Raw genomic sequence first — 24,458 nt, 5'->3', positions numbered from 1 at the left:
GTTGCTGCTGCTGCCGGCCTATTTCCCCAACGTTCCGCCAGGAAGTCCAGGAAAGACTGCCACCGCCTAAAGAACCCTTGTACTGATCCCCTCAGGGCAAATTTCACCTTCTCCAATTTAATGAACCCCGCCATATCATTGATCCAGGCCTCCACGCTTGGGGACATCACATCCTTCCATTGGAGCAAGATCCTCCGCCGGGCTACTAGGGACGCAGAAATGTGACATTGAACGACAAAGCAAGTGAGATTGTGAGGACAAAGCAGGCCCACCTGTTGCATTAAAAGGTAAGAAATAATGGTGGGTCTAGGAGGTCGGCCGGTGTGGGTTGCGAAGATTGGCTGGCCTAAGTTGTGAAGGTCAACCGCCATTGGTCGTGAAAGTCGTCTGGCATGGGTTCAGATGGTTAACTAGTTGGCAAAAGTGGGTCCTGGGAAAAAAAGTTTAAAAAACACTCCTCTAGCCCCATTTTATTGCTTTTAGGATGAATTATGTAATTTGCATGAGGTGATTTCTATCTTCTTTGTATTCATAACAACTTGCATTGTACAGCATGGTAAAATGGCCAAGAAGCTTCACATGAATGTTATTTGGGCACCACGGTAGCACAAGTGGATAGCACTGTGGCTTCACAGCTCCAGGGTCCTCGGTTCATTTCCCCGCTGGGTCACTGTCTGTGCAGTCTGCACGTTCTCCCCGTGTCTGCGTGGGTTTCCTCCGGGTGCTCAGGTTTCCTCCCACAGTCCAAAGACATGCAGGTTAGGTCGATTGGCCATGCTAAATTGCCCTTAGTGTCCAAAAAAAGGTTAGGAGGGGTTACTGGGTTATGGAGATAGGGTGGAACTGAGGGCTTAATGTGGGTCGGTGCAGACTTGATGGGCTGAATGGCCTCCTTCTGCACTGTATGTTCTATGTTCTATGTAAACAAAATGTGATACCCAGCCACATTAAAAGATATTAGGACAGGTGACCAAAAGCCTGGACAAAGGGCAAGTTTTAAGAAATGCCCTGAGGGGTTAGAAAGAGTTGGAGAGGTTTAGGGAAGAATCTCGAGTTTAGAGAGGAAAGCAGAGTCGCCAATGGTTGGCTGATGAAAAGCAATAAATTACAAGAGAGCAGAAGTGGGAGAATGCAGGTATAGGGTGTTGTTGGAGGGCTGGAGAGGTTTTGGAGATTGCCAAACATCAAAGTGAGCTTCTGTAGCATGTGGAAATTTAAGTTAGCAGATAAGAAAAAACAGTAATTAAAAATATGCACAGCCCACGAGGCCAGACGCAAATTCAACATGACGAGCTACTTCCAGAAATAGATACAAAAAATATTAAGTGAATTTGTCGAGTTTATCAGTTAAATCCTTCACCTGAAATATCTTATTTTAATGTCATACCCCTGGTTTAAAAACTGAGACAAAGTAACTGCTGAATATTCTGTTTCCCTGTCATTATCGGAGAGCTTATCTTGCGCATGTATTAATGGAACTATCCTCGTCTTAATTTTCCTTTTCTTATCGACTTGTCTGTTGGATGCCTTATTATTCTCATACTTTCATCATTTCGGTTTTGTAATTCAATATTGTGTGCAGTGGCGTGCAGAGGTCTGGTGATGCCCGGGGCAGATCTTGATTGTATCCCCCAAAGACTCAAGGTGCAGCTGTACCTACATCTCAGGAATTGCAGCGGTTCAGGGCAACTGCCCACCACCTTCTCAAGGCCAACAGATGCTGACCATATCCTGCAAATGACTTGAATAAAGTCCTTATTTGCTTTCTTAATTTCCTTTTTGATGTTATCCCTCCTCTTTCGAGTCTCTGGGTAACCTGGGCAGCTCCACATCGCGGAATTGCTGCATTTTTGTAATGAATAAACCAACCACACGTTTTGAAAAATAAATGTACAGCGGACTGCAACTTTACAGCGAACAGCTCCTTAAAAAGGCGTGGAATAAATATTTAACCGCCTTTGTACTTGCAGGTTTCAGTGTTCCCTGTTTCGCGTCATCGGTTCAAGGTGCCATCTGGCACTGTGTCAAACTCATTCACATAGACACGTGGGGAATCCATTAACAGTATTTGAAATTAATTACTTTTGTCAGTGTTGATGATGGAATCGGTGTTCATGTTTTACTGAAACCTCTTGTTTAGTGTTTACAGGTGGGGTTAACCGATGGTACTGACAGATTTGTGATAAATTAATAACACAACAATTACACTTTCTGTTTAAGATACATTGTAAAGATTTCATTGGCGAGTTCCAGCCCAGCACCGAATCTGTCTTTGTGAACAAGGGAGAGATGTTTAAAACTCGCAGCTTGGTTTTCATTGGTGTCCAAGGGTGAAACTTTCATTCACATTATAGTTTCAAACCCAGCAGAGAAAATGCAGCCGAGCCAAAGATTCAGGAGAGAGAGAGAGAGAGAGGACGGGGTGTATAAACGAATCCACTTCCTCAAGCTAATACCTGGCTGGATCTGTCACTTAGAAACATTCTGAATGGCTTAATCCAACCTCCAGACTGCTCCCAACATTGATAGATTTTGTCAGCTCAATTTCAAAGTAACTTCCAGATCTCCACATTATGAAAGTATTTCTCCCCCTAACCGGCCACCTGTTTAACTGAACAATAAGTTTAAGATGCGGGAGTAATGCAGCTTGTTGGGAACTCCTTCTGTATCGTCTGAACCCCGATTTAATCAGAATGAGAGAGAGAGAAATGTTTGTCCCCAAAGACCAGAAAAATTATCAGAAGGTTTTTCTAAACCTCTCAACATCCCATTTCCCAGCCCCAGTGAAAACCAGAGAAACTTCAATGTGGAAACTGACCTGAAGCTGAAATTAGATAGAACATAGAACAGTACAGCACAGAACAGGCCCTTCAGCCCTCGATGTTGTATCGAGCAATGATCACCCTACTCAAACCTCATATCCACCCTATACCCGTAACCCAACCCCCCTTAACCTTACTTTTTAGGACACTACGGGCAATTTAGCATGGCCAATCTACCTAACCCGCACATCTTTGGACTGTGGGAGGAAACCGGAGCACCCGGAGGAAACCCACGCACACACGGGGAGGACGTGCAGACTCCGCACAGACAGTGACCCAGCCGGGAATCGAACCTGGGACCCTGGAGCTGTGAAGCATTTATGCTAACCACCATGCTACCGTGCTGCCCCCTCCTTCCAATACTTTGTAAGGAGAATTCTCTCCTTCCAATACTTTGTGGGAAGTTGGATCAGTTTGTCTCTGTGACAGTCAGGCTGAATTAGCAGCTCGTGTTTGAGGGAACGGGTTTCCTCCCTTGACAGGAGCCGCTTCTCGGCCTCCACACTCAGCTCCTCCCCTTGCGCACAGCCAGCTGACTTTCAAAAAGTAATCCATGTTGACGCGTTTTCACCCTTCACTTCCGCATAGCCAGCTGACGCGGGATGTTTTGTTGGTTTGGTGGAGATTTCCCGCGCATTGGACGGTAACAAAGATAAGATGGATGGGTTTTGTTGAAGTGTTTCTCTGTTTAGATGTGGAATGCTGAATTTGTTGAAATCTATTGTTAGTGTAACAACGAAAGTTACCTGATCGTGTTGGCAAGTGTTAACACATTAATATCAATGCAAATAATATTTCATTCAGATTTAAGACTGTCACTACTGAACATTTTCTGACAAAATAGGGGACCGTTGTTGATTTTCCGACAGTTTGGAACTGACCCGAAAGAGTCACTTCCCATTGACAGGAATCAATGTTCAGACGCTGCCGCTCTTTAGCTGCAGTCTGACTCAGCTAAGTTCAAGAGAGCGAGAGAGCGGCGGTATTCACATTCGCCAATTAATGCCCAGCAGAGTAGCGATTGCGGAGGGTGGTGACTAGTAAAATAAATAACCACTTCCAGGGGAACGGAAGTTCTGTTGAGTTATTTTGGTGATGTGCCATTGGCTGGGCCAGTTCATTAAGGGAGAACAGACAATATTTGATATGTTGTGACATGAACACTCAATTAGATCATTGAGTTCAAATACTCAAATCACTGTCTTTATGCTAAGCAACCCTCAGAAGGTCCAGCGCAGGGTCATAGCGGTGACACATCAAATCACGTCAGCGAGGAGACTCAGGCTCTTACTCCAGCCACTGCCTCTGTTGACACAAAGCAGGCCCGCGCCCACAAACTCTCACCAAGTTAGACCCCGGGCGGCAGTAGAATGACAAACTTACTTCCTGCACTTGAAGGAAGCATCACATTTATGATGCTGAAGGAATTTTGTGTAAATCAACGCAAATATTTTATAAAGCTGATTACTGGGTAGAATTGTGAAGAGGCTGTGTGGGCTCTGAGCAGCCCTGTAATCGGGTCCAGTTAACGGCACATTTCCCAACATGTCAACCCCACAACTCCTGTGACAGTGCAGGCAGGCCGCGCAAACTTCACCCAGGGATGTTTCTGAGCCCAGGCGCATTGAATGCCCCCATCCAATGGATGCCCGGGACCAATGCACCGTCGCCCCCCCCCCCCCCCCTGCACGCCACTGACTGTGTGAGTAGCTAACGCAAGGTTCAAAGGTATAATGGGACACTTGGTTCAATGTCGAAAACAAACCTTTGGAGTTTGATTTATGCCATTAAATCACTCAAGTGTGTTAACTTATTATTTGCAACATTCAGTAAGGCGGCAATACTTGTCCGTTCTCTCTTGCCTCGGAGCAGAAGGCCAATGAATGTTCAGGCAACTCACAGAAGACATATTTACATTTCATACGTTGATAAGTACTCTCGAAAAATACTTTGGCCAAAGAAAAGTGTAGTGATTGAACGATATGCTTTCCGCCAGGGATCCCACCAAAGTAAAATACCTTCAGAAATGATGCACAACACCACATCCAGCTCAAGAGAAAAAAAGTTCCACTCATGCTTAAAGTGGAACCACTTTGCAAAGGTGTGCGGGTCTTGAAAAAGAGGATGTCATTGGCTCAGTATGTGGAAGTGTCCCCTCCCAAGAGTGAGGCACAGTGTGTGTATACCAACATGGATGGTAAAACTCCTGGTCATTTTAAAGAATGCTCACTTGAGATTGTGTGCAATGGTTAAGTTTAATATCCATGACGATTTTTGGATTCACTCATATACAACCTTGTCAAGTTGTTTCAGCTCCTGTGATACTTCAGCATAGATCGCAAATGGCAACCATTTCAAATTTTGTGTGTCACTCCTCATCGATATTGGCACACAAGTATCTATACTGTTGATAAACTCTACCATTGGTATTTTTTGCAACTTACTTTCACTCCAACAGACGCTTGCAATGACTCAATTATCCTGGCATTGGGAATGATCACAGTTGTGTGTGTGACAAAAACGTCAGCACAGATACGTTCACATTCTATAAAGCTAAAGACTAAAAACCTTATGGGGGTAAAGCTTTTTGATAAGCTTGGCTTCAAATTTGATGACCCCAGTGGAGCACAAATTAATGTGATGAATAACAAGATCTATACCTTATCCGTCCTTATTTATTGGATTTGGGGAGTTCAAGGGGTACTGTCATGTGCCTTGCATTGACACATCAATTCTGCCAGTTTCACAAAATTTGAGATGATTGCCATTTGCTCTCTATGCTGAAGTATCACATGAGCTGAAACAACTTGACTAGGTTGTATCTGAGCGAATCCAATCATCGCCATGGATATTAAACCTAGTCATTGCACAATGCAAAAATGGTGAACTTTGAATATGCGTCAACATTAAGGTGGTCAACAGAGGTATCATTGCAGATAAGAGTCCATGTCCTACAATGCAATAATTATTGGCATAATTTCATGACTCCTCAATCTTCATCAAGCTCGACACACGACAAAGCTAACTTCAGATGCCACTAATGGAGTCAAGATTATATCTTAAAGTTTTTATCACTCACAAAGGAGTGTTTTAGTATCACAGAATGCCTTATGGACTAAGTTTAGTATCTGGTGCATTCCAGAAAATCGTTCTGCCAATCTTGCCAGACACACTCCACTTGACTGTGTTTGTCCCTTACATGGGCAACAGCGCTGTCAATCAGTGGTCATCACTGGAACCTGAATAACAAAATTTAATGTACAACATGGACAAATACACATTTGCACCTTCCGAGATTATCTTTTTATTGTACAGACTGATAGCAGTTGGAGTAAAGCCTACACAGGACAACATCAAAGTCATGCATACGCTTCTGACCCCATCTAACATGAAGAGTTGTCATTGTTTCTCAGCATTACCAACTTCGATCACAAATTTGTCCCTAAGCATGGAGAAATCGCAAAACCTTTTTAAAGGCTACTGCGCAAAGATGCACAATGAAATGGACAATTACACAGAAAGCAGGTTAAAGGTAAAGATAGCGACTCCATCAGTAAGCATGCATTTCAACCCGCTTGAAGAAACATGTGTCACAACTGGTGGGTCAGGGAATGATAGGGGCTGTCGTCTCAGTGCACTGAAGGAAGCAAACTATCAGAATGTGAAGCACTAGCCTGCATCTACACTTGTGAACATTGCCACATTCATCTCTCAAGTTTCCGCACTGATCACTAAACACTGATTCTCCGAGGCTGCGCCGGTTGGGAGAATCGCCGGCCACGCCAGTTTTCCACGCGACGCCGGTCTGACGTGCTCCCAACAGGCAAAATCGGTCCCATCGGGTTCCACACGACGCAAGCCGGAAAATCGCCCGAGACACCCAAAATGGCGATTCTCCGGTACCCCCGCTATTCTCCGGCCTGGATGGGCCGAAGTCCTGATGGCGTGACCCCAGTTCATGCCGTCGCCGTTCACACCTGCGACATACAGTCGTCAGCCAGTCATGCTGGCTGACTGTGGTAGTATGACTAGGGGTATTACGGTACCTGGGAGTGTGAACTGCCATTGGTGCAGAGGACTCGCTGCCCATTGGCCCAGGTATCGTGTCCCTCTTAGCCCGATTGGCTAAGAGGAAGGTAGCTCCACCTACGAGGTGGGGTATAAGAACCCGTGTGCCCCGGCAGCCAGCCATTCTTCTGTACGTCTGCTGCCGGGTCCACTTCTTGCTAATTAAAGCCTTTCGTTCGGACTTTACCTAAGTTTCGTGTCCATTGATTGTACATCAATTTAATTAGCACGGTTTTAAAGGATGGAGCTTCGCATCAAGCCGGAGTGACTTCGACCCAGCCTGCCGCAGCAAATGCAACAGCCGCATTTAAGCATTGGCTGGCTTGCTTCAATAGTTACCTGAGCACAGCCAAAAATGTCCCAACGAGGGAACAGAAATTGCACATCCTCCACTTGTGCTTCGGCACCGCTGTGTACACGTTCATAGAGGACACGACAGACTACGACGCGGCTATGGACTTACTTAAAGGACATTTCATACGGCCGGTGAACCAAGTCTACGCTCGGCACTTACTTGCCATGAGGCAGCAGATACCTGGTGAGTCCCTGGACGAATTATACCGTGCCCTCCTCGTGCTGGGGAGGAACTGTGGCTGCCCACAGGTGTCTGCTGCTGAGCACACAGAACTTCTGATCCGAGACGCCTTCATTGCAGGTATGCAGTCCTCGCAGATCCGCCAAAGATTGTTGGAGAGAGAAACTTTAAGCCTCACGGAGGCACGGGCCCTTGCCTCCTCCCTAGACGTTGCAAATTGTAACGCTCGCGCGTATGCCCCCGTCCGCGCGGCAGCCCCCTATGCAGCGTGGAATGCGACCTCTCTCACCCCCACAGACTCGGAACCCCCCCCAGGCCTGCGCTGCAGGGCACCCCAATAAACCCGCGGGGCCCCGCTGCTATTTCTGCCGCCAGGCAAAGCACCCCCGTTAGCGCTGCATGGCCCGCTCCGCAACCTGCAAGGGCTGCGGCAAGAAGGGCCACTTTGTGGCCGTTTGCCAGTCTAAAGCTGTCGCTGCAGTTCCAAGCAGCGACCACGGGTCCTCGCCCCCCACGCGGCCACACGGACCTCGCTGCCCCCACCCCCCACGTGTGATCCCCGGGTGCCACCATTTTGGACCCCCGACGCCACGTGCGATCCCCGGGCGCCACCATTTTGGACCCCCGACTCCACGTGCGGGGAACGGGCGCCACCATTTTGTCCACCCCCCCACCATGTGTGGCCGACGGGCGCCGCCATCTTGGATCGGCACCGAGGACCCCGCAGGTGACTACTCCCTGCCTGATGATGACTCGGAGTTTCTGCCATGACTCGTCTCAGTCACATTGGACCAGTCGGGGCCTCGCACCCTATCCACAGCGACCATGAAGATCCTCCTCAATGGCCACGAGACAAGCTGCCTGCTGGACTTCGGGAGCACAGAGAGTTTCATCCACCCCGCCACGGTAAGACGCTGCTCTCTTCCTGTTTACCCGGTTAAACAAAAAATCGCTCTGGCCTCCGGTTCTCACTCGGTACAGATCACGGGGTGCTGCATAGCGGACCTCACGGTCCAGGGGAGGGTGTTTAAAAACTACAAGCTATTCGTCCTCCCTCACCTCTGCGCGGCAGCACTCCTGTAGTTAGACTTCCAGTGTAATCTTCAGAGCTTAACATTCAAATTCGGCGGCCCTATGCCCCACCACACTGTCTGCTGCCTCGCATCCCTCAAGGTCGATCCCCCGTCCTTGTTTACAAACCTCACCCCGGATTACAAACCCGTCGCCACCAGGAGCAGACGGTACAGTGCCGAGGACCGGACCTTCATCAAGTCCGAGGTCCAGCGGCTTCTGAAGGAAGGGGTCATCGAGGCTAGCAACAGCCCCTGGCGAGCACAAGTGCTGGTGGTAAAGACCGGGAAGAAGAATAGGATGGTCATAGACTACAGTCAGACCATTAACAGGTTTACGCAGCTGGACGCGTACCCTCTCCCACGTATCTCCGACCTGGTCAACAGGATCGTGCAGTACAAGGTCTTCTCCACGGTGGACTTCAAATCTGCCTACCATCAGCTACCCATCCGCGCGAGTGAACGAAAGTACACTGCGTTCGAAGTGGATGGGCGACTCTACCACTTTTTAAGGGTTCCTTTCGGTGTCACAAACGGGGTCTCGGTCTTCCAACGAGAGATGGACCGAATGGTCAACCAATACGGTTTACGGGCCACCTTCCCGTATCTCGATAATGTCACCATCTGAGGCCACGACCAGCAGGACCACGACACCAACCTCCGAATATTCCTCCGAACCGCAAAACTCCTGAACCTGATCTACAACAAGAACAAATGCCTGTTTAGCACCAACCGTCTAGCCATCCTCGGCTACATAGTGCGTAACGGAGTGATAGGCCCCGACCCGGAACGCATGTGCCCCCTGATGGAGCTCCCCCTTCCCCTCTCCCCCAAAGCCCTCAAGCGCTGTCTGGGATTCTTTTCATATTACGCCCAGTGGGTCCCCAATTACGCCGACAAAGCCTATCCCCTCATCCAATCAGCCACATTCCCCCTGTTGATGGAGGCCCGCCAGGCCTTTAGCCGCATCAAAGTGGATATCGCAAAGGCCACGAAGCGCGCTATCGACGAGTCTCTCCCCCTCCAGGTCGAGAGTGACGCGTCCGATGTAGCTCTGGCAGCCACCCTCAACCAAGCGGGCAGACCCGTGGCCTTCTTCTCCCGTACCCTCCACGCTTCCGAAATCCGCCACTCTTCGGTCAAGAAGGAAGCACAGGCCATAGCTGAAGCTGTGCGACATTGGAGGCACTATCTGGCCGGCAGGAGGTTCACCTTCCTCACAGACCAACGGTCTGTGGCCTTCATGTTCGACAACGCACAGAGGGGCAAGATAAAGAACGGCAAGATCTTGCAGTGGAGGATCGAACTGTCCACCTACAACTACGACATCTTGTATCGTCCTGGGAAGCTGAACGAGCCTCCCGACACCCTGTCCCGCGGCACCTGTGCCAACGCACAAGTGGACTGCCTTCGAACCCTCCACGCGGACCTCTGCCACCCGGGGGTCACCCGCTTCTACCACTTTATAAACACCTGCAACCTGCCCAACTCCATCGAGGAGGTCAGGACAGTGACTAGGGAATGCCACATCTGTGCGGAGTGCAAACCGCACTTCTACCCCCCAAACAAGCACATCTGATAAAGGCTTCCCGCCCCTTTGAACGTCTCAGCATGGACTTCAAAGGTCCCCTCCCCTCTACCAACCGCAACACGTACTTCCTCAACGTGATTGACGAGTACTCCCGCTTCCCGTTCGTCATCCCCTGCCCCGACATGACCACAACCACCATCATTAAAGCCCTACACACCATTTTCTCCCTGTTCGGTTTCCCCGCTTACATTCATAGCGATAGGGGGTCCTCCTTTATGAGCGATGAGCTGCGTCAATTCCTGCTCAGCAGGGGCATCGCCTCCAGCAGGACGACCAGTAACAACCCCAGGGGTAACGGACAGGTCGAGAGGGAGAACAGTACGGTCTGGAAGATATCCACTAACCAAATGCCTCACGAACGCCTTCTTGTTTTTCCCAGGAAGTCTTCCTCAGGGACCCTGCTCCCGACCTGGCTGGCTACCCCCGGGCCCATCCTGCTCTGGAAACACATGCGAGTGCACAAGTCGGACCCATTGGTTGAGAGAGTCCAGCTGCTCCACGCGAACCCGCATACGCGTATGTGGAATATCCTGACGGCCGACAGGACACGGTCTCCGTACGGGACCTGGCACCCGCCGGATCCCGGCCACCCCCCCCGGGGCCAGCCCCCCCAACACCCTTACACGCGCTGCGTAGTGGACAGGACGCCTGGCCCCGCTAGCTCCGACTACGGGTACGGACGCAGTCGCAAGAACAGGATCATCTCTCCCGGAGTCAGGGACGACCACCAATCCAACGTCGCCAGCACAGCTCCGCAGATCGCACAGGACGTCCAAGGCACCCGATCGGCTGATCGAATCCATGTGAGCAGCTGATGGGCTCCTGTTCTTGCTTGTTCTCTATTTTTTTTTGTCCATTTTCCAAACTGTACATAGTTACTGTGTTTTGACTCAACCCTGTAAATAGTTGCGGGCCAGTGGGCAGCCATCCGTGAAATGGTACGATCCAACATCTCTAATCATACTACCAGTCTCTTATATACTCGCACGGAACACCCCACCCCCCTCCATGTCCGTATTCCCCGATCACACCCCCCCCACCCCCCCCCCCCGGTTCCTTTCTCAACAAGGGGTGAATGTGGTAGTATGACTAGGGGTATTACGGTACCTGGGAGAGTGAGCTGCCATTGGTTCAGAGGACTCGCTGCCCATTGGCCCAGGTATCGTGTGCCTCTTAGCCCGATTGGGGCGGGGTATAAGAACCCGTATGCCCCGGCAGCCAGCCATTCTCCTGTACGTCTGCTGCCGGGTCTACTTCTTGCTAATTAAAGCCTTTCGTTCGGAATTCACCTACGTTTTGTGTCCATTGATTGTGCATCACTGACGCTGAGCACTGAGGAGGTGAGCGGACTGTCCCGGTGTTTCTGTAGACTGGGGAAGGCTTCCCCGACAACGCTGCGGCCAACTGGGGTGGGGGAGGGAGTGAGGCGGGAGGGAGTGAGGCGGGAGGGAGTGAGGTGGGATTGGGAGAGAGTGAGGTGGGGGGAGAGGGAGGGAATGGAGGTGGGAGGGAGGGAGTGGAGGGGGTCGTCCATCCGCGGATGCCACATGTCAGCTGCCCTGCCATGGCAGGACGGTGATGAGGACACGCCCGCAGGTTGTCATGTGGCTGATGGGCAGAGCTGACTGGCGCACCAGTGAGGAGGACGGTGTTAACTGACCGTTGGACGCAGACAGTGACCAGGGGTTAGGCTGGCTGCGTGTCTGCAGCACGACCAGGCCACCGGAGCACATAGGTATCCCATGGCAGCCGGCTGCCGAGGTGTCGAAGAACCTCTGCCGCCAGGCAAAGCACCCCCGTCATGTCGTTTCTCTGCCCCCCACCACCCTTCTGTAGGTGACCATGTATGCCAACCAGACAGCGATGTTCACCGCAGTGGTTGGAGCCGCTGCACTGCAGTTGGCCATCCAGCAGCGTCGACTGCGACAGCCCACAGTGGATGCAGATGCAGGAGCTGCTGCTGCAGCAGAGGGGATGGCCGCGGAGTGGCCCGTCGTCGCCGCGCAGGCCGCAGGCACTCATGACCGGTATGTTCGGGGGAATGCCGAGGGGAACATTGACCCCCAGACGGTGAGGAATGCACGGGATGCGGGTATTGATATCGAAGTACATGCGGGGGGGGGGGGGGGGAGCAGGAGCCACTGATGGTGGAGCCAGGGCGCCACAGGCAGCCATCAACGCCTAGGGTGTACCGTAACCGAATGTCGTTCGAGGCCCTACCGGACATCACATGCAGGAGGAGACTACAGTTCAGCAGGCAGACGGCCGCACATATCTGCCACCTCGTGGCGCACCTTGCACCATTTGGAACGGGAGGAGGGCACGCTATACCGGTATCCGTCAAGGTGACGGTGGCCCTAAACTTCTACGCTACCGGTTCAGGCACGGAGCGGGGACCTATCTGTATCTCTCAGGCATCGGTCCACAGGTGCATCCGGGACGTGACCGACGCCCTGTTCGCCATCGCGGACCATTACATCACATTCCCCGAGGACCGAGCACATCAGGAAGCACGAGCCCGTGGATTCGCCAAGGTGGCCGGGATACCGATGGTCCAGGGCGTGATCGATGGTGTTTACATCCCAGGTGTTTATGCCCACCTGCAGACAACAGGGAAGTGTTCATGAACAGGAAGGGCACATACTCCATGAACATCCAGGTGGTCTGCGACCCCCACATGAGGATCATGCACGTGCGCACAAGGTACTCCGGGAGTGTGCATGACACCTACATTCTGGCAGTCGTTCATCCCTGCAATGTTCGCGGGACGCCCCCCCACCCCCCCCCCCCCCCACCCCCCCCCCCCCCCCACCCCCCCCCCCCAGCTGAGGGGCTGGTTGCTGGGCGACAGGGGTTATCCGTTGAGGTCATGGCTGATGACACCAATACGGAGGCCTCAGACCAATGCGGAGAGCCTATACAACAAGACCCATGCAGCAACCAGGGGTGTGGTGGAGCGGTGCTTCGGCCTGCTCCTAAATGATATTCAGATGCCTGGACCGCTCCGGAGGGGCCCTGCAGTACCGGCCCGACAGGGTTGGTCGCATAGTTGTGGTCTGCTGTGCGCTGCACAACATAGCGATGCAGAGGGGAGATGCCCTGGTGGAGGAGTCGGAGGGAGAAGCCGATGGCAGCGGTGCTAACTAAGAGGAGGAGGATGAGGAGGTGGAGGAGGATGGCATGAAGCAGGGTGGGGTGAGGGGCACAGGACACAGACACGACCCGGGTGCTGGTAATGTCCAGGAGGCTGCACGATGGCACCGTCGAGGACAGCGGACACGCGACGCGTTGGTAGCCGCAAGGTTAACGCCCCGCATGGGAGGGGTTCACTGAACACGACCACTTGCATCGCCAGTCGTGCACACAGGCACCACACAGCACCCCCCCCCCCCCGCATCCTCGCTCCGCGTACACGGCCCCAATTCCACATCACCTTACCAATGCGGCACTACGGGATTGCACTACATTGATGGCTGTGTCAGCGGGTGTGATCAGTGTCATGTTGAATGATGACAGCCTGATCTGCGATGAGCTGTGAGCACAGATTCGTTAAACAAGGTCTGACTCATGGCAATAGCTGAACCATCCATCTCAGTGGTCACTGCGTTCGTCATGGACACTCCATCACGTCCCCGTGTGGAGTAGCTGACGTCGGAGTGCCGAGGACTACGGTGTCTGACTGTGTGTGTGTGGGCGGGGGGAGGGACAGCACACTCGGCACCGACGTTGAACCGCTCGTCAAACCCAGCGACACTCTGTCACCCTCACGAGCCCCGTGGCACCGGACATAGCACAGAGTTTTACAAGTTAGGTGCAACAGTGAGTTTAATTGTGAAATTAACATACAGATGCCCTAGCCCTGACAACAAAACTGTGCCCTGCACCCGTGCCAACTTACTATGTGTGCAACTTCCTTGCCTTACGGGCCCTACCACTATGTCTAGGTGAATCCCCAATGGTACAGCGGGAGTGGAGGCGGACTGCTGAGAATCACGCCCTGCGACATGGCTCCCCATCGGCACGCGTTTCCTGGGCCGATCCGGCCTCGATGGACCAGGCTGCTCGGCGGGCGTGCTGGATAATGTGGTGCCACCCTGCTCTGCCCACCAGATGCGCCAGGGATGGAACGGGGGGAGGCTGTGTTGAGGGATGCCCCGTAATGGAGTTAATGGGACTGGCCCCAGAACCTCCTCCTCCATCGGGGAGCCCGGTGGCATCCAGGCCTCACTGTGGAACGGAGGTGCGATCGGAGACGTGCCCCGTCGCACCTCCGACACTTGGCGCCGCCAGTCCTGGAGGCCTGCAGCAGTATCGACCAGGATCCGAATGTTCGCAGAGATGGAGCCCAGGGAGTGCGACATTCCTGCCAGGGTCTGTGCGACCTCAACCTGTGAGTGCGCTACGCCATCCAGCACGTGCGTCAGGCGGTCGATGCTCTCCGCGACTGACTGCTGGGACAGTGCCATGGCCTGCTGGGACTGGGCCATGGCTCGGTGAGACTCGGCCAGGGCCCGGAGTGCGGCGGCAATGTCGTTTTGGCTCTGGCGCATGGCTGCCTGTGAGAAGGCAGCCCTCTCCTAGGCCATGGATGACGTGTGCACATGAAGCCCGACGCCTTGCAGAAACTGACCAATGGCCGAAACCGTTTCACCCATTGACTCCACCGCGGATGCCACCCATGCGGTGTCGGCCTGGGTGGCCGGACGCGGATGGACTCCTCCAACTGCGTCTGCAGCTGCTGGAAGATGGCTCTCATCCCGTTATTGAGTCCCTGGGTTTTCACATGCATCGGGTGTCCGGGTGGGTCGAGTAAATCCAGGAACCCGGGAACCATCTGTGCGGCAGCTGGGTGTTGGCCTGGGCTGCCCTCCGACCGTCCAGCCCCTCGGCTGCTCCAAACTCCACCTGCTGTACCGGCTCGGCTGTGCAATGCACATCAGACCATGACCCAGGAGCCTCATCACTTATTTGTCCAACCAAGGCGAGTGTCTCTGTGATGGTGGGTGGTGTGGGAGACAGCAGTGCCGCAAGCTCTCGGTCATCATCTGTTAGGAGGTCCGGTGTGTCCTGGTCCCCCTCATGGCCCGGCGCAGGGCGCACGCGCCCATGTCATGTTCCGCTCCGAGTGACTCCGTCGACTGTATGGCCGTCCAATGTGCGTCAACGTCCACTGTCCCCGTCACTGTCGTGGCTAATGGCCCGATCTTTGGGCAATGCACAGCCATGACTATCGTCACTGTCCGTCCTTTGGGCCGCAGTATCGTCTCTGTCCGTCCTTTTGGCTGCAGTATCGTCTCTGACCGTCCTCTGTGCGTCCCCCTCCAGAGTCCCGGAATGAGAGGATGGCTCTCCTGGCCGACCTCCTGCCACCCTCTGACGTGCGACCCTGGATGCGGTTGATGTTGCAGATGGTCGGCGTTGTGTTGGCCGAGACGACCCTGGACGTTCGGCGGCTGGCCCTGGGAAACACAATGATTCGGGGTTCGTTAGACACGCTGGGCCGGGTGTACGGTGGTGGTGGTGGGGGCAGAGTGTGAGGGGGGAGAGGATGGGTGGTACAGTGGGCAGAGTGTGAGGGGAGAGAGGATGGGTGGTACAGTGGGCAGAGTGTGAGGGGAGAAGGAAAGCGGGGTGCAGTGGCCAGAGTGTGAGGGGGGAGAGGATGGGTGGTACAGTGGGCAGAGTGTGAGGGGAGAAGGAGAGCGGGGTGCAGTGGCCAGAGTGTGAGGGGGAAAAGGATGGGTGGTACAGTGGCCAGAGTGTGAGGGGGGCGTGACGGGCTGGGGGGGGGGGGGGGCGGGGGGCATGCAGGGTTGTCTTACTTGCTTCTGCGCTTCCAACCTCGCATTGCGCGACCTCCCGGGTGGAGGATCCCCCAGCGAGGTCCAGTGCCCTCTGTTCGTACACGGTTAGGGGGTGCAGCACAGGCAAACCCCCTCCGGTTCTCATACGCTCACGGTTGTTGTGAGCTGTCTTGTCCTGTTGTGGGGGCGGGGGGGCATGGATAGAGCATCACAATTGGGCGGGTATAATCAGGGCGTTCAGATATAGGCTACATTAATGCTGGGTGGGGGGAAAGTTGGAGCCACACCATGGCATCTCTCCAGGGGGCCGCGGTGCTCATGTGGGTTGGGTACAACATTGTTCACCCCCTCCACTCACCCTTGCCCCCCCCTCCCCCTCGTGCACAGGGGCCGGGGTTTGGTTATGACCCGGGGGCACCCCCGTGGCACTTACCCTGGCAGCCCTAGTGAGGTTGTGGAGCTTCTTTCTGCACTGCTCCCCGGACCGGGGGGTGTGCCCCACAGCATTCACTGTGGTGCCAACCTCATGCCAGCCGCATCTCACTGTGCTGGATGGCTGGCGATGCCCACGTCGTGGGCAGAGGATGGCCCTACGCAGCTCCACCTCATCGAGGAGGGTGTCTAGGTCCGTGTCCCGGAACCTCGGGGCGGCTCTTTGGGGCTCAGCCATCTCTCCTCCTTCTTCTCTTCCTGGGTCCTTCCGTGCGCGGATCGCGCCTTTTAAGATGCGGCGCAGCGTCATTCCGGCATCGTGCGCTGACGACGCTGCTTTTGCGCCACGCCCCCCGTGTTCCTCGCGGCCCCGCTCCTAGCCCATTTCCGGGGCCAGAATCGATCGCGATCGGGTCCGTTTTGCGCGGTCGTGAAATTCGACGGAGTTCACGACGGGGAGGGGGCTCTGTCGTAGGGTCGGAGTCACACCCACCGTCTACCATGTTAGGCTCTGGTCATCAACCTCTCTGCATATACAAATGGTCAGATCATCTTCATCAGTACAATTTTTTAAGTACAATATTGCGCAGGTTCATGCAACCAAGTAGCGTAAGTGCGTAGCCGTGCTACTATCACAGTGTTAGTGATAATGAAGCAACCTGTGCCATTGAAGACTGTGATTGCGATGATGTCACGCAGAACTGTGAATCTTGTTGCACAAGAGTCGAAGGCAAAATCAGCGACAGAAAGCATACTTCAGAAATTAAGTCAGTACCTGATTAATGAGTGGCCTCATGGAATGAAGAATCGATCCCTCACTGATGGACCCAGGTTGCTCGATGACAGCTGTGTCACACAGGGATCTCGAGTTGAAAGTACTCCAACAACATAATGGATCGTCATATAGAAGACATAATTAGAAACTGCGTAGCTTCTGGAACAGGGCCCCACTCCTCAACGATCGGCCCCATGGCCAGTAGACCTATGGCAACAACTAATATTTTGGAGAAGCGCAAGCAAGTTTTTTGCTTGTTGTTCATGATCTATGTAGCAAATGGCCTGAAATTGCTACAACAAATTCCATAACAACCACTTCATAAATCAACATTCTAAATTTGCTTTTATATTTTAACATTCTAGACAAGTTGTTTGTAAAATGGGCTTAATTGGAAGCCACCACGATAGACCATTGACTAGTTGGTTTCCGGTCAGTTCACGGAGTTTGTAGCAAGCGACGGAATTCACCATCTGATGGTGTGATTATTCACAATCAGATGGTGGTGTTAAACGATTCGATAGAGTGATAAAGACGGTGAGCTAGCATGTCAGAGAAGATTAGGTTTGAACAATCCTTTCTCATCCTTCTGCCCACACACTGATCCATTCCACAGGCACTGACTAGAAAGACACTGGTCAAACACATGAGATCATAACTTTTGCCTGTCACTGGCCATTCTTAAGCCATCACCATCATCTTATGAGAAAGCAGAAGAAATCACAAAGCAACAAATAAAAACGTACTTTGACAGTGAAAAGGTACAAAGGGACCATTGGATTTGTATCCAATGGCTTAAGTACGACTACCAACTCAATTTCTATCAGGACCAAAGCAGATCAAGTGATTGCTCGGTATCAATGCTCATCTATTGGATGACAGCACAATGTGGAATGCAAGTCACATGATAGCAAGCAAGTGTTTTTGTAAATCCACCACTCTGTCTTAGAATTCCCCCTATACCAAAAAGGGCCGATATTCCAAATGGTGAACAGGGATTCTCACTCCCTGTCTACTCTTTCAGGATCCTTGAAGGGGATAAACCCAAATCCTCGCGAACGCCCAGTCACAGGATCCATTTTAATTAAGCAGTCTACAATCTCTCCACATCCAGAAAAGCAGTCCCTTAAATCTTTCTTACTTGTTTCCCAGCTGAGTCCACCAACAAACATCTTCCTTCTCATCCTCCTCATTCTTGCTGCTGGTACACTTCCTTAGGTTGGGCCAATTTTATTTCAACCTTGCCCTTCATAGCCTGAGCTTTCTTGGGATCAATAACTCTCCCATCAAGTTTGTGCTCCCCATTCAATACCCTGTCTAAAAGATTCCTCTCTGGAGTGTAGTTCTCTTCCTTCTTGTGAACTGGTTCGTTATTTATTATTTCCATCTGAAAATCAAATGAACAGATCAAGGGTGGAGAGGGCCCTATTCTTTAATTTGTACTTTCTATTTTCATTTGGATTATCCCAGAAGTGCCCTCTCCAGGACTTCCGGATTTCTTTTGCCACCATTTCTTTTTGAACTGGTTTATTTTCCTTATCATTGATGTACATCATACAATTAAGGCCTGTTAAGCCTCCTTCTGTCATTGCACCCCGAGTGAGAAATTGTGATACAATTTCTTTTACTCCAGACACCATGCTTCTCTAATTCAACTGTATGTAGAACATAGAACAGTACAGCACAGAACAGGCCCTTCGGCCCTCAATGTTGTGCCGAGCCATGATCACCCTACTCAAACCCACGTATCCACCCTATACCCGTAACCCAACAACCTCCCCCTTAACCTTACTTTTTATTAGGACACTACGGGCAATTTAGCATGGCCAATCCACCTAACCCGCACATCTTTGGACTGTGGGAGGAAACCGGAGCACCCGGAGGAAACCCACGCACATGGGGGAGGACGTGCAGACTCCACACAGACAGTGACCCAGCCGGGAATCGAACCTGGGACCCTGGAGCTGTGAAGCATTTATGCTAACCACCATGCTACCCTGCTGCCCCTTTCTTGTGTACCCAGAATCTGAACAATCTTGTCTTTACATTTTACAGCTTCACAGATTATTTTCCCTGCAGTCTCAGTGGGTAGCTTCACCCAAATTTCCTCTGTATTATCAATTGGTTTTAATATCTTTATTTTCTAAAGCTCCTTCTTCAAGGTATTTAACATTCTAAACATCATTATTTCTGCATATGACTTTGTGTGATCGCCAGGCACTAGGACCCTGCGGAGCCATGCAGTTTCAATTTCAACGCAGCAATTTCAAAGTCTGCAAAGCAGCTGACTGCTGCCTGCTGCCCAGCACAAACACTTTATCTGTTTATTCTGAGACCAATTTAGTTCTGAACATACCGATTCACTATCCCATAATACTGATCACATTTCTACCTGCTATTTATAACTTCCAATTTATGTGAAAATCGGCTTTACAAAATACAACTTTTTTTTAAAATACAAACATTAAAGGAAATTCACAATTCCTTATTAGACATACACATACACATTCATCCACTCAGATCTTGGATCTCTACTCTGTAGGATTTCACAAATCCTTATTAAACACACACATACACATTTATCCACTGAGATCTTGGACCTCTATTCTGTAGGGTTTTAGTTATTCTTAACAAAATTTTGAGACCCCTCCATGCGGTTAAGTTTCACTTCTGCAGGAGTTTTTTTTGCCTCTGTTAAGCTTTTCTACTCTTGTTTCATTGTTTCAACTCTCTTGACCATGTTTCAGAGCAAGAGGATTATTCTCATTGCCATTTTTCGGAATTCAAGTTCTGTTCCTGGTTGTTCCTTTCAGTTGCAATCTGAAATTAAGGATAAGTACCCTTTCTGCGCCCTATCCAAGGCTGACTAAGGCACTATCTTCCTGTTTTAGTTAAGGGTCGATTGGTTATTGGTCTCTGAATTCTAGGCGTCCCCATTTTCCAGAAAATTTTCCGCACAATCTGCCTTACTCTAAGGATGATTTATTTTTTGGCCTCCTTTTACCAGTAATGGATGCAAGATTTTTAGTGCTGTCACCAAGATGTCTTGCAGACTTTCACTCAGGGTCAGCATCTTCTAGTCTGCTGATTCACACCCAACCTGAGTTTCAGTCCCCTCGATCCACAGAATATCCTTTCCAGACTAAACTCGGCAGGTAAAGTCTGACTCACACATAGACCAGAAACTTCTAATATTCTAGCCTTTGTGCCGGTTAGAAACTTCTAATATTCCAACCGTTTCTTGGGAACTAGAAACTTCTAATATTCTAGCCCCTACTCTAGCCCCCATTATTCTCAGCTAGAAACTTCTAATATTCCAGCCTCGCTTTACCTAGAAACTTCTAATATTCTAGGCCTCCACGCTGGATGCCATGGAGAAAGCAAAAAAAAAACAGGCTGGGCGTAATTATGGGCTTCTGCCCCACGTTGGGCGCCATGTTTTTGTAAATCCACCACTCTGTCTTAGAATTCCCCCTATACCAAAAAGGGCCGATATTCCAAATGGTGAACAGGGATTCTCACTCCCTGACTCCGATGCAGGCTTCGGTGGGTGCTATTCAGGTCAAACTATATTTCCAAGTTATTCCCCGGTATAACCCATACCTTCACCGAAGAATTTTACCTACTTACCCCTTAATAGCATCGATGTCCTGGGTCCTGCGTTATTAAGGAAGTGAAGTAAGCTAATAACCACTTTTTCAGGTTAAGTTATTTTATTATTATACTTTTTTTTTCTTTAATTTGCAAACACTTTCTTTACAGAAAGGAAAAACGATTAGTGATTCTGGATGCTGCTGGTTTGTTGTAGGGACCTTCAGACTCTCTCTCTCTCTCTCTTTTAGTTCTCCTCCCCTTCTCTCCTGTTGCTTTTTCTCTGTTCTCTGTCTTCCCCATTGCTGCTGCTGGTACACTTCCTTAGGTTGGGCCAATTTTATTTCAACCTTGCCCTTCATAGCCTGAGCTTTCTTGGGATCAATAACTCTCCCATCAAGTTTGTGCTCCCCATTCAATACCCTGTCTACTCTTTCAGGATCCTTGAAGGGGATAAACCCAAATCCTCGCGAACGCCCAGTCACAGGATCCATTTTAATTAAGCAGTCTACAATCTCTCCACATCCAGAAAAGCAGTCCCTTAAATCTTTCTTACTTGTTTCCCAGCTGAGTCCCCCAACAAACATCTTCCTTCTCATCCTCCTCATTTTTGCTGGCGTTGATCTTCGAGCCTTCCACCTCCTTGGGGGGGAGCGGAGTTCCCCCAGGCCGTGCCACGGCCGCCAGCTGTTGCTGCTTCGCGTTCTGCTGCTCTCAGCGAGCGAGGGGAGCCCGCGCTTAGTGCTTTTTGGCGGGAGAGATCGGGACCTCCGATAGGGGATGGGTAGCCCATCCTATTATTAATTTAATAGGCTTAAAGGGGCATGGTGGGACACAACCAGGCCAATGGGTCCCCCTCTAATCAGTACATCACAGTGCTTCAACACAGCACAAAGAAATCTATGCAAACTCTCTTTTTCTTTTTCCCTTTCTCCTGCTGCAGGTTGTAATAACAATTCTGACAGACTGAAATTGACTGCATTTTTGACAGAAGAGCTGGCCACAGTTTCTGCTCTTTTCAGCTGCCACCAACCTCTTGTGGGATCTTTCCCTGCACTCTCCCAGACCAGATATTGGCAGACTTCTATGTTTCAAATGACACATTCTGTATTTTCCAGAACACAAGCCAGATATTTCGAGGACGATTATGAGGATACATTTCCTTTTCTGATGAGCAATTGCAATGTTGATCTGCCTCAACGAGCTGGTTACATCAAACCACAACCTCAATTTTGCTGATCTCAGTGGCATCATCAATGGCATTCGTTTCTCACAGACTACTTCTGTATGGACACTCTGGTCTCCAAGAAATGACTTGATGTATGTCGGTCTCTTAGTTTTACACAGGGGATAAAGATGTAGTCTTCGATTGTTTGGCATTTGAGTAGACCTGTCCGTTGCATATTCATTGTGTGCTATCAGTCAAGTTTGGGTGTGTTACTGAGAAAAATAACGTAAACAAAAGCTCAAAGCTGGAAGAACGAGAAGATATTTTGTACACGCTGTATTAAAACCCCTACCGTATTGAAGCTTGTGTGCCATCTCTAAGGCATAAATAAGTCTTTTGGAAATCCACATACACTACATCTACTGGTTCCCTTTTATCAACCCTGCTTGTTACAGCTTCAAAAAGTGCAAATAATTTTGTCAAACATGATTTGCCCTTCATAAAAACTCATTAACTATGATTGATTGTATTATGATTTACTTAATGTCCTGCTACTACTTAATTAATAATGGATTGCCGTATTTTCCCAAAGACAGATGTTAAGCTAACTGGCCTATAATTTTCTGCCTCCCTCCTCTTACGAACAGAGGTGTTGCGATTGTTCTTGTGGGATCATTGAATTGAATCCAGTTCCTGATGGTGTTGCTGCCCTTTTCAGATATCTCTGTCCAGGCCTACTTCATTTTGGACTACAGCATACCCCAACAAGAGCAGCTGTTTCAGCTTTACTCTCACTTCCCCCATTATGATCTCCAGAGGGGTATCTGAAAAAATGAGAAGCTCTTCACCTCATCTGTGACTCAGGTCTTCCTCAGTTCCTCAACAACAAATGGAAGTAAAGATGGAAGATAGCATTATTTATACAACTGTTCCCCAGCATGAGTCAGCAATTTCAAGAGGCACAGATCGGGTAAAAATCAAGCACCTATACTTCTTACCTGATTTAAATTTGCGTGTAAGCTGCCAGAAGAAGGCACTCAAAATTCCTGTGGTAACAAGGCTACAGATGACTCCAACCAGCACCTTGCGGTCACACTTTGCACAAGGCATGTTGATACTTGCACCCACTGTGCAACTGTGTCTTTAGTAAGCAAGTGGAGCTGCAAGCTGATTCTCACAAGTCCTGTTACACATTAACTGCTTCACTTCCCCTCCAATTCTCGAGTTACATCTGATTAAATTAATGTAAATGTAAAGAGAAATTTAAATGAGTTATAACCATGTGCCAGATTATACACAGGAGTAAGTACCTTATGATTATTAGACCTATCAATATCCTTTTTGTGCAATTGAGAAAAAAAATAAAATTGTAGCATGCTTCAACATCGACTCTGCGCAGCAATTCTTCAGCAGTGAAATATTAACCTGGGTATTTGTACCACCCACAAATAATGCCTGAATGCCGTGCAACTTTTTCCAACCATTCTATGAATCTGCTATTCACTGCACTAAAGAAATATTCTCACTCAGCAGTGTCCGATAGCCTGAATTTATTAGAATTATTTATATGTGGCAGCAGTATGTGCAAGAATTTTAGCTGCAGTGTTTTAAGAATCTTTATATGATACTGGAAATATTTTCCAAAGTAGGTTTTATTACCACTGTTCATCCAGCCTATAGAACAAGTTGATGTAATGCATTTGTAGTTCACTCATATTTTGCTTCAAATTATTACTATTATTTGGAAATCATTCAGCCAGGTACCTTCACGCCTGTGGAACACTTTGGTTCCAACCCTTTCAAGTCAAAATGTAACGCCACAGCAACCTGATTTCTCCTTGACCGATATGAGTCAAATCCCAATCCAACTCTGGTAGGAAGAACTGTAACGATGCATGGCAGCAAAAAAACAAATGGCAGCATTAATCCTTGCAAGTTCCAGTGAACATGCAAGCGGTGCTGGGATTGCAAACATTATCTTCCAAATAACTTACTTCCCAACACTTCAAGCACTACCTGCTCCACACGTGGGAGTCTGTAGATCGTGCATCATCCAGCTCAGAAGCCATCGAACCAGAGCTAAGTAAATCATAGATTACCATAACATGTACAGTGCAGAAGGAGGCCATTCAGCCCATTGAGTCTGCACCGGCTCCTGAAAGAGCACCCTACCCAAGGTCAACACCTCCACCCTATCCCCATAACCCAGTAACCCCAGCAACACTAAGGGCAATTTATCATGGGCAATCCACCTAACCTACACATCTTTGGACTGTGGGAGGAAACCGGAGTACCCGGAGGAAACCCACGCACACACTGGGAGGATGTGCAGACTCCGCACAGACAGTGACTCAAGCCGGAATAGAATCTGGGATCCTGGAGCTGTGAAGCAATTGTGCTATCCACAGTGCTGCCCAATCCTCAATCCTGTGCGACTGCCCGAGGAAAAGAAAAAGGAATAGACTGTTTAGCCCTCGAGTCTGTTCCCCCTGAGAGCCAGAACTGGAAGTCAGACCAAAGAAAAATTAGTTTAAAAGAAAATGTAATCTTAGAAATTGAGGAAAAATAGTAAGAACAAGATCACATTGCCTGAATAAGGAAG

The 24,458-nt window shown here is 50.1% G+C and overlaps 1 protein-coding gene and 1 long non-coding RNA gene across 2 annotated transcripts in view; one reads left to right on the top strand and one right to left on the bottom strand.

The window, feature by feature from the left end:
* LOC119968695 (adhesion G-protein coupled receptor G7-like) overlaps positions 1–1,832 on the bottom strand; it is an 83,952-nt gene extending 82,120 nt beyond the window's left edge. Inside the window, exon 1 of the mRNA XM_038801291.1 lies at positions 1,661–1,832. Within this exon, the coding sequence (XP_038657219.1) occupies positions 1,661–1,832 (172 nt within the window). The remainder of the gene's footprint in view (positions 1–1,660) is intronic.
* A 1,559-nt stretch (positions 1,833–3,391) lies between these two features.
* On the top strand, positions 3,392–23,245 carry LOC119968871. Its single transcript, XR_005461258.1, has 2 exons — positions 3,392–3,465; positions 22,575–23,245. It is a non-coding gene; the product is annotated as an uncharacterized LOC119968871 (long non-coding RNA).
* The last annotated feature ends 1,213 nt before the right edge of the window (positions 23,246–24,458 follow it).

This window comes from Scyliorhinus canicula, chromosome 7 (assembly GCF_902713615.1).
Source record: "Scyliorhinus canicula chromosome 7, sScyCan1.1, whole genome shotgun sequence".
In the NCBI taxonomy this organism is placed as follows: Eukaryota; Metazoa; Chordata; class Chondrichthyes; order Carcharhiniformes; family Scyliorhinidae; genus Scyliorhinus; species Scyliorhinus canicula.
This window is presented reverse-complemented; position numbering and strand designations above follow the sequence as displayed.